General features: G+C 16.8%; 2 protein-coding genes across 3 annotated transcripts; both read right to left on the reverse strand.

Annotated features, from left to right (window-relative positions):
- Positions 1-1,841: 1,841 nt before the first annotated feature.
- Positions 1,842-5,386, reverse strand: LOC552678 (enolase). Its single transcript, XM_026444626.1, has 7 exons — positions 5,101-5,386; positions 4,216-4,369; positions 3,769-3,942; positions 3,476-3,633; positions 2,893-3,193; positions 2,418-2,704; positions 1,842-2,250 (listed from the first exon to the last, which is right to left on the reverse strand). Exons 2-7 carry the CDS (start codon positions 4,279-4,281, stop codon positions 1,929-1,931), a joined length of 1,308 nt encoding a protein of 435 aa, XP_026300411.1. The 5' UTR covers positions 4,282-4,369; positions 5,101-5,386; the 3' UTR covers positions 1,842-1,928.
- A 2,306-nt stretch (positions 5,387-7,692) lies between these two features.
- On the reverse strand, positions 7,693-9,151 carry LOC552686 (breast cancer metastasis-suppressor 1-like protein). Of its 2 annotated transcripts, none has more exons than XM_625060.5 (3): positions 9,016-9,151; positions 8,399-8,620; positions 7,693-8,299 (listed from the first exon to the last, which is right to left on the reverse strand). In XM_625060.5, the coding sequence occupies exons 2-3, from the start codon at positions 8,614-8,616 to the stop codon at positions 7,825-7,827; spliced, it is 693 nt and encodes a 230-aa protein (XP_625063.2). In that variant the 5' UTR covers positions 8,617-8,620; positions 9,016-9,151; the 3' UTR covers positions 7,693-7,824. The 2 variants fall into 2 exon arrangements, with proteins under 2 accessions (XP_625063.2, XP_003249169.1); XM_003249121.4 differs by having other exon boundaries at positions 8,399-8,636; positions 9,016-9,146.
- Positions 9,152-11,074: the final 1,923 nt, after the last annotated feature.

Below are 11,074 nucleotides of genomic sequence, written 5' to 3' on the forward strand. Positions count from 1 at the left end.
GTGATCTCTTCGTAAGATTTTTGTTCTTAATAAATGTTATAAATTTATATTCATTTATTATGAATAAATAATTAATAAAAATATTTAATATATTATATTATATAATATTAATATATTATATATCTTGTGTAATATATATTGTTTTATATATTTTTTAAAATTATATTCACGACAAAGCATTTTATATACTATTGAATAATAATAAATTGAATAATTATATGATTTATTAAATATATATAAAAATATTTTTTTTTGAAATATAATAAATTATATTCAGTAATCAGAAGAAATCAAAAGAAGTTAAAAAAATTTTAATATCTTGATATCTAATCTCGAAAGATAACAAAACAGAAATAGATATAACAATAAAAAAATCAATATTTTAAAAGAATGTAGTAAGAAAAAATATATATACAATACTTATTTAATTTTCATTATGAAAATAATATCAAATATTGAGATTTTTCTAATTAAAATAAATATAAACATAATATCGAAAATCGAACTATATTACATAGATAATATATATTTACTACACACATAAGTTAATTATTAATTAAATTTATCTCATTTATATCGTATTTTAATTCATTTTAATTGAAAAAAATTTCCAAAATTCACTAATAATAAATTTACAAAAATAATATAAAAATTACAGAAAGTGAAATTTTTTTATTGCATATTTATATCACATTGTAATTACTTTTATTATATAATAATTATAATTTTTTTTTAAATATACTTGTCATTTGAAAATTGTTAAATTGTTTATATATATAATTTATAAAATTATAATATTTTATACATATCATAATTCAACATGTCAATGAATCTTATTATAAATAAATATCTAATAATAATAATAATAATTCATATAAAACAATAATATAATATATAATTAATATTTAATATAATTTAATATATTTTAATTTTTTTATACGTGCTAATTTACAATATTTTCTAAAAATTTATTATCAAATTATATAATTAATTAAAAATAAATTTATATGACTTTTAAAAACAAATGTTAAAATTATGAATTAAAAAAAATTAAAAATTAATAAAAATAATATATATAGATTTAAAATAGATAAGATATATATACATTATAATAGAAATTGATAGAAATAGATAAAATATTTTAGTGTTTAATAAATTCTTTTTATATAGTAAATAAAAGAAAATAAATTTATTAAATAGTAAGGAATTAAAACACTTAAATGTTTTTATTAATATGTTCTAGTTTTTCTTTTCTATTATCATTTATTTATTTATTTTATTTACTATAGACATTTTGATAATAAAGTTTACAATAATGTTTAATGACTTTATTTAAATAAATGTTATAATTAATGATAAACTATAATTAAATTTTATTACTATCATATATTATCAATATTATATTCATATATATTACATATAATATTTTTAATCATATTTTTAATTCATAATTCAAAATTTCATGTTATTAATTTATAATTTGTGCTTCGAAATTATAACATATCAAGTTTTTTTATTTTTTTGTATGTACTTTTAGTATTATTTAATCTGATAAATTACTCAAAAAGTTTTATTAAATTTTAAATAATTATTAAATTTTTAATAATTTAATAAATTGATGATATGATATCATTTAATTAATATTAAATTTAAGTAATTATTAAAATAATGATTAATTAATAAATGGTATGTTAAAATAAATATCTGTATATTTTTATTTTTCATATTTCTTTTAACAGAAATACTTTAATTTCATCATCTCTCTATTTCTATAATTGAAAAATTTTTTTCTTTTGAATATAATAACAGTAATGGTTTTCAAAATTATTTCATCAATACAATGTTAATAATTATAAAAGTATATATTCAACTGATTTTGCAGTAAATATAACAACTAAAACTTCATTAATAAAAAGATATAATATATCTTAAGCCTGAGGATTACGGAATTTATTTCCTGCATATTTGGCAGACGAACCTAATTCTTCTTCAATACGAAGAATTTGATTGTACTTTGCTAAACGTTCTGAACGGCAAGGCGCACCCGTTTTAATTTGGCCAGTCGATAAACCAACAACTAAATCAGCAATAAACGTATCTTCTGTTTCTCCTGAACGATGAGAAACCATTGTGCCCCATCCAGCACTCTTAGCAAGTTTATGAGCGTTGATTGATTCTGTAACAGTACCTATTTGGTTGACTTTCAATAACAAACAATTGCAAGCTTTCTTGTCAATAGCCATTTTGATCCTGTAATGTAGAGTAAATTTAATAAAATATATATATTATTATTATTTTTATTATTTTCATATTTGGTATCATTTATAAATATAAGAATTAAATAAATATTATAATTAGTTATATAATTTTTTTATTATTATTAAATTTCAAATTATATAAAAAAATTTTAATTTTACCTATTAGGATTTGTAACAGTAACATCATCACCCACAATTTGAATATCAGTAGAAGATGTCAATGTTGTCCATGAACTCCAATCATCTTGATCAAATGGATCTTCAATTGAAACAATTGGGAATTCTTTAATAAATTGTAGGTATAAATTCTTTAAGGAGTCTGAATCCAAATATGTGCTTGGATCAGATTTTTCATTCTTAAAATTTAAATCATATTTTCCATTTTTGTAAAATTCTGATGCAGCAACATCCATACCAATTTTGACTTTTCCATCATATCCAGCAGTCTAAATTATATAATAATTAAAAATTAATTTAAATTTATCAAATAATAAAAATATCAAATTAAAAATAATATCAAATTATAATTATATATATATTACAGGATATAATATATATATAAATTTATTGAAATTATTATATAATATGTTGAAGTATATATAAATATATTTTTCTTAAATAATAAAATACTTACTTTAATAGAATCTATGATCAAATTTAGAGCTTCTTTGTTGTCCAAAATATTTGGAGCAAAACCACCTTCATCACCAACAGAAGTAGCATCAAGACCAAACCTTGATTTAATACCATTTTTCAAATGGTGATAAATTTCAGTACCCATTTTCATAGCATCTGAGAAACTAGAAGCACCTGTAGGTAAAATCATAAATTCTTGCATTGCTAATTTATTTCCAGCATGTGAACCACCATTGATAACATTAAAAGCTGGAACTGGTAAAATAATATTGGTATTTCCTGCCAAATCTGCAATATATCTGTAATTACAGGATAATTCATTAAATTATATATTATATTTTTTCTTTTTCAAATGTCAAAAATAATATTTATAAAAGAAAAATTTCATTCTTGTTTCATTTTATAAGAAAAATAATTTTAATAAATTTAATTATTCTAAATTATTATATTATACTATTATATTTAATGATATATATACAATTCATAGATAGTAATAATAACATTATTAATTTATTATGAAATAATATTAAAATAACTTTTATAAATTATAATATCAAATATAAGTTTAAAAAATAACTTACCTATATAATGGTTTTTTTTTTTTTGCTGCTCCTGCTTTACAAACTGCCAAGGAAACACCCAAAATTGCATTTGCACCAAGATTTGATTTATTTGGTGTACCATCAAGTTTTAAAAGAAAATTATCAATATCAGATTGTGAAGTAACATCCAAGTTTGACTAAATAATAAATATTGTTCAGTTAATATATTGTTTAAATATTATCATTTAATAATAATAAATAATAAAACATTTTAATAATTGATAAATTTTATTAAATTAGCAAATTAAAAAAAAAATTTTAATTTTTAATACCTTTATTAATTCTGGTCCAATAGTATTATTAATATTACTTATAGCTTTAAAAACAGACTTTCCATGATATTTAGATTTATCATTATCTCTAAGTTCTAAAGCTTCATGAATACCAGTAGAAGCACCTGATGGTACCTCAGATCTAAAAAGTCCATCATCCGTGACAAGATCAACCTAAAAATATATTATAAAGATATAAATTATATTCAAAAATAATAATAAAAATATTTTATTTTTAATCACAATTAAATTAAATATATTGTAAATTTTCATATACAAATATATTAAAAATCATATGCTAAAAATAAAAGTTATATAATAAATATTTATATAAATTTTTATTATGATTCATATTTTCTTTAAAATTAAATATAATTTTTAAAATATAATTTTTCTATCCATAATTTAATATATTATTAAAATGATATATTTTTTTTATTATTTTACCTCTACAGTAGGATTACCACGAGAGTCAAAAATTTGACGTGCTTTTATGGATTTAATTGATGACATTCTACTAGAAGTGCGAGTAAAACTGGTAGTAGAACTAGTAGTAGTAGAACTAGTAGTACTACGAGTACTATATTTACTTATTAGAAATCTAAAACAGAAATATATATAATAACATTAGTCAAAATAAATAAAATATTCATTTAATGTAAATAATTCAATATAAGATATATAATTTATATAATTTCTAAATTATTTTAATAATTAATAATAATTAATAATAATTAATAATGAATTAAAAAAATAGTTTTTTTTTAATTCATTAAATTGTCTTTAAATTTAAATTTTGTTTTAAATATTTGTCGGAAAAATGCATATTATAACCTTCAAATTAATAATATTAAAAAATAAGTTGTTTTTCCTTAACTTTATCATTAGATTGTTTTTAAATTTAAATATTTTAAATATAATATATAAAATACATACGATAAAATACATTAGAATACCAACAATAAATTTTTCTTCAAAAAAATATCTTTGACCTTGACAAGGTTACTGGAAGAAATTTAATATTTAAGAATTAAAGAACTTACAATGACGTTAATATTTTCTTCATTTAAAAATATTATATATTTCAATGATATTTTTTAAAAATAATTAATTAATTGATTATAATATATATAATATCATATAATGATCTTAAAATTAAATTTTTGTGCTCGCGATGCGAATTACAAATATATATTATATTTTTTATGAAATAAAAAACAAAACACTATAAAAAATATGAACATAAAATCTTAATATAGCAAATAGAAATTTTTAAAGATATAATTTCTTATATCTATATAATACAAAAGTGAAAAAAAAAAATATGCTTACCTAGCGTAATATGTAACACTCTTCTCAGAATGTTCGAAGTAGAATGATATCGTCCTACAATTGACCTCAAATTACAAACGTAGTTCGTCTATCGATTCTGATTCCTTCATGTATGTATTTAATCTGAAGATAAAACTAAAGTTCTTCAATCGATTATTAACAAAAAAATAATATCTATATAAAATTTGAAAAAAAAATTTCAAATCTTTATCAAATATAAATTTTCTTATTAAATATTAAAAATTATATGCTCTATATCTACTATATAATTGATTGAATATAAGTTTCATTATAAGTACTATCTTTGTATTATATTATTCATGTTTTTCAATGGCGATTTATATACAAATGCGCGAATTTATAAAATAATATTAAAATAAATGAAATAAATATTAAAAATTCTAAGCTCTGGATATTTATATAAATATATATTTAATATTTTTATACAATCATATAAATATTAAATTAAAAATAAATATTTTTTTCTTTTTAATTTAGTTATATCAAAATATCAATTTTATTTATACTTATCATATTTTTAAAATAAATAAAATTAATATAATAATTGAAATAAAAAGTATAAATTAATTTATTTTGAAACAAAATAAGTAAAAAAGACAAATATATTATACAAAATATAATAATATATTAATTTATTTAATAATTATTATTCATATTTTTTTTTATTAAAATATAATATGTAATTATTTTATTAATTATTTTTATTTGAAACAGAATAAATAACTAAAAAGATTATATTAAATTATTTATTCAAAAAAATAATTTAAATATTTATTTGTTTAATATATCTTAATATAATTTTTATTAAATTTATAATTATTATTTTATTATAAAATTATTATTTCATTATAATTTTAAATTATGTTCTTAAATATTTTATAGAATATTTAAAAAATTATAACTATAATTTTCAAATATTTTAATGAACATAAATTAATCTTATAAAATTTAATTTCTAATTAGTCATTATTAAAATTTATTTTAATAATTTAATAATAATGTATTATTTCCTATAATTCCATAAATTTTTAATATTTTTACAATAAATATTTTTTTAACAATTTTTATTTTGAAAATTTGAGATATTATTTATATAATATTCTTATAAATGACTTTTCTATTTTTTTTTTTTTTTTTTTTGCTAATTGTAATAATGCTGTGAAAATTAAAATTCAACTAATAATCTCAATAAAGTTTTAATTTATTAGATTAATATATATTAAATTGATGTTCATTTTTTGGTTAAAATTATGCAATATGTTCATTTTATTGCATTTTTAGTGTATTATCATTTTGTATATAATAATAATTATATACTAATATATTATCTACATTTCATATTTTTTAATTAAAATTATGTAAATGTTCATTTTATTTTATTTTTTAATGTATTTTTATATCTTTAATTATTGAATTTTTTTTATTTATCTAAAAAATAATTTAGAGATTTTTATGTATTTATATAAAATTATATAAATTCTTTTTAATTAATTAAAAAAAAATTTTTGTTTATAGTTTCATATTAAATTTAGAAACTTTAAAGAAAAATAATTTAATATATATATATATTAAATTTTCATATATATTATTATATCATATATATAAAACTTCATATGTATTAAATATATTCATATATTTATATAATATTTTTCAATTTAAATTTAAATAATTTTATAATAATAATTAAATTTAAAAATATCTTTTTCCTTTTTTTAAGATTCTATTTATTCCTTTTTTATGATATATATTTTAATATATATATTAACAAATTATATTTTTATTATCATTTTAACATTATACATCAATATTATATTTATTTTTTTAAATATTTTATTATTTTTATATAAATATAAATTAATTATATAGCAAATTAACTAATAAAAATATCTTGTAAATTTAATTTATTTTTCAAAACATTTTAATATAAATTGCTTCATAATATTAAAAATATTTTTATTATTAAAATATTTAGATTTTAAATATATGTATAGGTTTAAAAAATATATGTGATTACATAAATATCAAAAATTTGTATTCACAAAAGATATACAAATATTTACTAAATATTATTTTTTTTTAAGTTTATTCAAAAATATGAAATATATTCAATTATATTACAGTTTGTACATGTATGACAAATTGATAAAAATTAAATTAATTTTTTTACTTATAATTTTACAAATAAATTCTAGATTAAAAATTATAATATTAAAAGTTAAAATTTATACTTATAATTTTCAAGAAACATATTTTACAGAATTCATTATAAATAAGCTTAAAATTATTTAAATAAATTTTTACATTAAATTGATTTTATAACAAAATATTATATTTGTAAAAAAAATTTAACAATTATTTTTACAATTAATTAATATTTTGTTAATTTATCAAGAATTGTGCTTTTAAAGACAAAAATACTTTGTCATAAAATTTTTCCATTACTCTATTTGCATCAGTATTTTATCAATTAAAATAATTCTACAGAGATCAAAATATTTAATAGAAGGCACTTTATATATGTATTATAAACATAAGAGAAGTGCCAATAAATGAAGATAATGATCGCTCTAATATCTTTTTTACATCTTATATCTATAAAAGAGCAATGCATTAACATCATTAAGGTTATTATATTTTTAAAAATGAATTTATATGAATGTATTATTATGGATGTATGAATTCAATGGATGTATCATATTATCATTATATTATTTCAGTTTTTCGACTGCTTAAACTTTTCTTTATCAATGCCCAATCTTCAAGAATATCTGCATCATTAAGCATGTAAACAATATAAGGTCCAGCAACAGAAACAGCTCTTCTTCTTTCAGTGTGATTTCTGCGTCTTCTACCATTAGAATTTAACCATAAATCTGCATGAATATCAACATTATTTCTATCTTCTTCTAATCTACGAATTTTTTCTTGCAAATCATTATGAATGCAATCCCAAATTAATTCTTTTTCACTTTCAAAATTTTGCAATGCAGCTTGTTCTTCTGCTAAAAATTTATTCTGTATATTTTGTAATCTATATTGTTTTAATATCCCAGCTACTTCTGTCTTAGTTTTCATATTTTCTTTTAATCGTTCCAATGGTATTAAATATTCTTCAGATTTTCCAACTCGAACCTCACCTAATTTTGTATCTACTTGAGTAATTCTTTCACGATAAAGCCTAAAATTATTTTTAAAAGTTATACATATTAAATTTGTAGCAATTAAATTTTTTTTATAATTGTATTTTTAAAAAATTATATCATATGAAAATATTTACTGCTCTTTGAGAAGTGTAAATTGTCTTTCTAAATCTACTAAGTTTTCCATACATTCATTACGTCGTCTTTCACATTCATCTTCATCCATTTCTGAAGAATCATCACTATCGCTATGTTCTGCACTACTATCACATGATGCAGAACTTTGATTACTTTCATTGCTATCATGAGACATTTCTTCTCCTTCTGCTTCAGATTCATCTTTAACACTTGGCATCTGTCTAGATATTACACTCACTTATAAGAATAAGTAACAAAAAAAATAATTATATGCTAAATATATACATAAATATATAAGTATACAAATTTGTAAATTATATTTTAAATTAAAAAATATTTTTTTAAGATATTATATATAAAATTTATATTGTAATATCATAACCTCTAATATCTTATTTTAGTATTCAATAAATTTTTACTTAAATATTAATAATATTAAATTAATAATTCTAAATTAATATCAATCAATAATAACAACATATTATAGATGTAATAACACTGATAATTTCATAGTAAAATTTTTCGGAAAATTCCTTTAAATTATTGTATCTTGAGTTATTTAAAATTTTTGATAGAAATTTATATTTTTATATATTATATTACAAATTATACTCACTTTTAAATAATTGTATACGTTTCTTTTTAAAATAATATCATAAAATGACTATTAATACGAAGATAAAATAATAGTATTTGTCACTTTACTTGAAATCAACCATTTGTATTTCATCACCTAACATGCGGGATTATCAATAAGCATGCGCCATGAAATTCTCAAATAATTCTTTGCTATGATAATGAAAATCTCATTATGAGACTTGAAATTTTGAAATTTTGAAATCATTTGACAAAAAATCATTTGATTTTTTGAATCTTGAATTTTTCAACTAATTTTGTAATTTGAAACTTTTAAAATTTAGATAAAAAATAATTTATATAAATAACTTATAAAAATCAAATAATATATAATTTATAATAATAATAATTGATCGATTTGGAATAAATTATTTACTTTAGAATAAAATTATATATAAAGAAAAAATAAAACATAACAAATTAATTTTTTGTAAGTTAAAAAACTTTTATTGATTAATTAAGTTTTTTTCATCTGACTATTTTTATTATTTATTCAACTAACTATGTTGTATAAATTTCACAATGAATATAAATATATAAATTTTTAATTTTTAAGTAATAATAAATTCATTTATATACATTATTCACGCACAAATTATAAAATTTACTGTATTGATCTATCTTCAGTTTTTCTCTGTATAATCAGTATGATAAATCTCATTGCATAGATTATAGATTAAAAAGATTAAAAATAAGTATATTTTGTTAATAATTGGTAATATTATATGACAAATTTGAGCATTTTTTAAAGAAACAAATTAAATTTTATAACTAAGAAGAAAGATTTGAAAAGTTTTGAATTATTTAGATTCTATAAAATACCAAATTTGAATCACTTCAAATCTGATTTCAAGCTTAAAAATTTTTGAAAATCTTAATAAGATAAAATTTTATTTTCCCGGAAAAAATTTGAAAGTTTTTACAAATTGATAGAATTAATGAATAGATTCCAAAAATTACAATTTTAACTTAAGGAATTCATATTAAAAATTTGAATAATATGAATATTTAAATATAATTATATAAAATGTTAATCTAGAACTATATAGTTTGCAAACCATTCAAAAACTAGATTAATAAAACTAAAATAATTTTCAAATATTGAAAAAAATATCAATTACCCAAATATAATATATATACCCAAATATTATAAACCAAATTTCAATAAATAAAAATTTAATTAGTAATTAATATTTCATTTAAAATGCACACGAACAAAATTAAAAATCTATATTATCTACAATTTCATCAATAAATCGTCAAAGGACATTTGTTTTTTATTATTATTTAAACAATATATCATGTGTAATCACTAACTCGTTTTATTAAACATGAATATCAATAATTTTGAAATAAATTTTGAAATATATTCGTTGTACATTAAATGTAAAAATATTCTATATAATATAATAATATTATATATATTCTATATGATAATAGTATTCTACTGCAAATATTTATCAACAGAAAAGTTGCAGATTTGATACAAGATCTATTATATTTAATTATATTTGTATTAATAAATTAATAACAAAAATATATCAAATTTAGTTTTTGATAAAAATTATTTCGATTTTATTCGTAATTAATTAATTAATTAATTAATTAATTATGATAAATTGGTAGAAATTGAATAAAAAGTATACAATATAATCTGATAGCAGAAACGTTGTAGCTCCTGCTCTACTAAATATAATCATTAAAAATGAATGAAATGATTGTCTTTTCCATTCTTTGCTTATTACAAATATTTTTTGTGATTGAAGAAATACACATAAATGTAATGTTTTTATTATTTTGATAATTAATATTTATTTTTCTTTAATGGTATAAATTACAATTTATTAAATACATTTTAGGAAATTATATTTTACAATAATGCATTAATAAATAATTAATTCATTAATATACACGGATCGTAATGAATTAATATTTCAAGAAATTTCAATAACTTTTCTTTAATTTTATAATTTTATAATCTTTAGTAAATGTTTCTTACAGATTTTAATCTGTAAATCATTTTTTTCTAGAATTTCACA

The sequence above is a fragment of the Apis mellifera genome, linkage group LG13, assembly GCF_003254395.2.
Source record: "Apis mellifera strain DH4 linkage group LG13, Amel_HAv3.1, whole genome shotgun sequence".
Lineage (NCBI taxonomy): Eukaryota > Metazoa > Arthropoda > Insecta > Hymenoptera > Apidae > Apis > Apis mellifera.

What these genes read in the sequence shown, in the direction of transcription:
- LOC552678 (XM_026444626.1), bottom strand. Translation starts at nt 4,281, where the DNA reads ATGTCATCAATTAAATCCATAAAAGCACGTCAAATTTTTGACTCTCGT. An exon ending in AAAAAAAAACCATTATATAG is followed by an intron (nt 3,194 to 3,475) that starts GTAAGTTATTTT and finishes CTGTAATTACAG; the next exon opens with ATATATTGCAGATTTGGCAG. An exon ending in ACTGTTACAAATCCTAATAG is followed by an intron (nt 2,251 to 2,417) that starts GTAAAATTAAAA and finishes TCTACATTACAG; the next exon opens with GATCAAAATGGCTATTGACA.
- LOC552686 (XM_003249121.4), bottom strand. An exon ending in TTTACACTTCTCAAAGAGCA is followed by an intron (nt 8,300 to 8,398) that starts GTAAATATTTTC and finishes AAATAATTTTAG; the next exon opens with GCTTTATCGTGAAAGAATTA.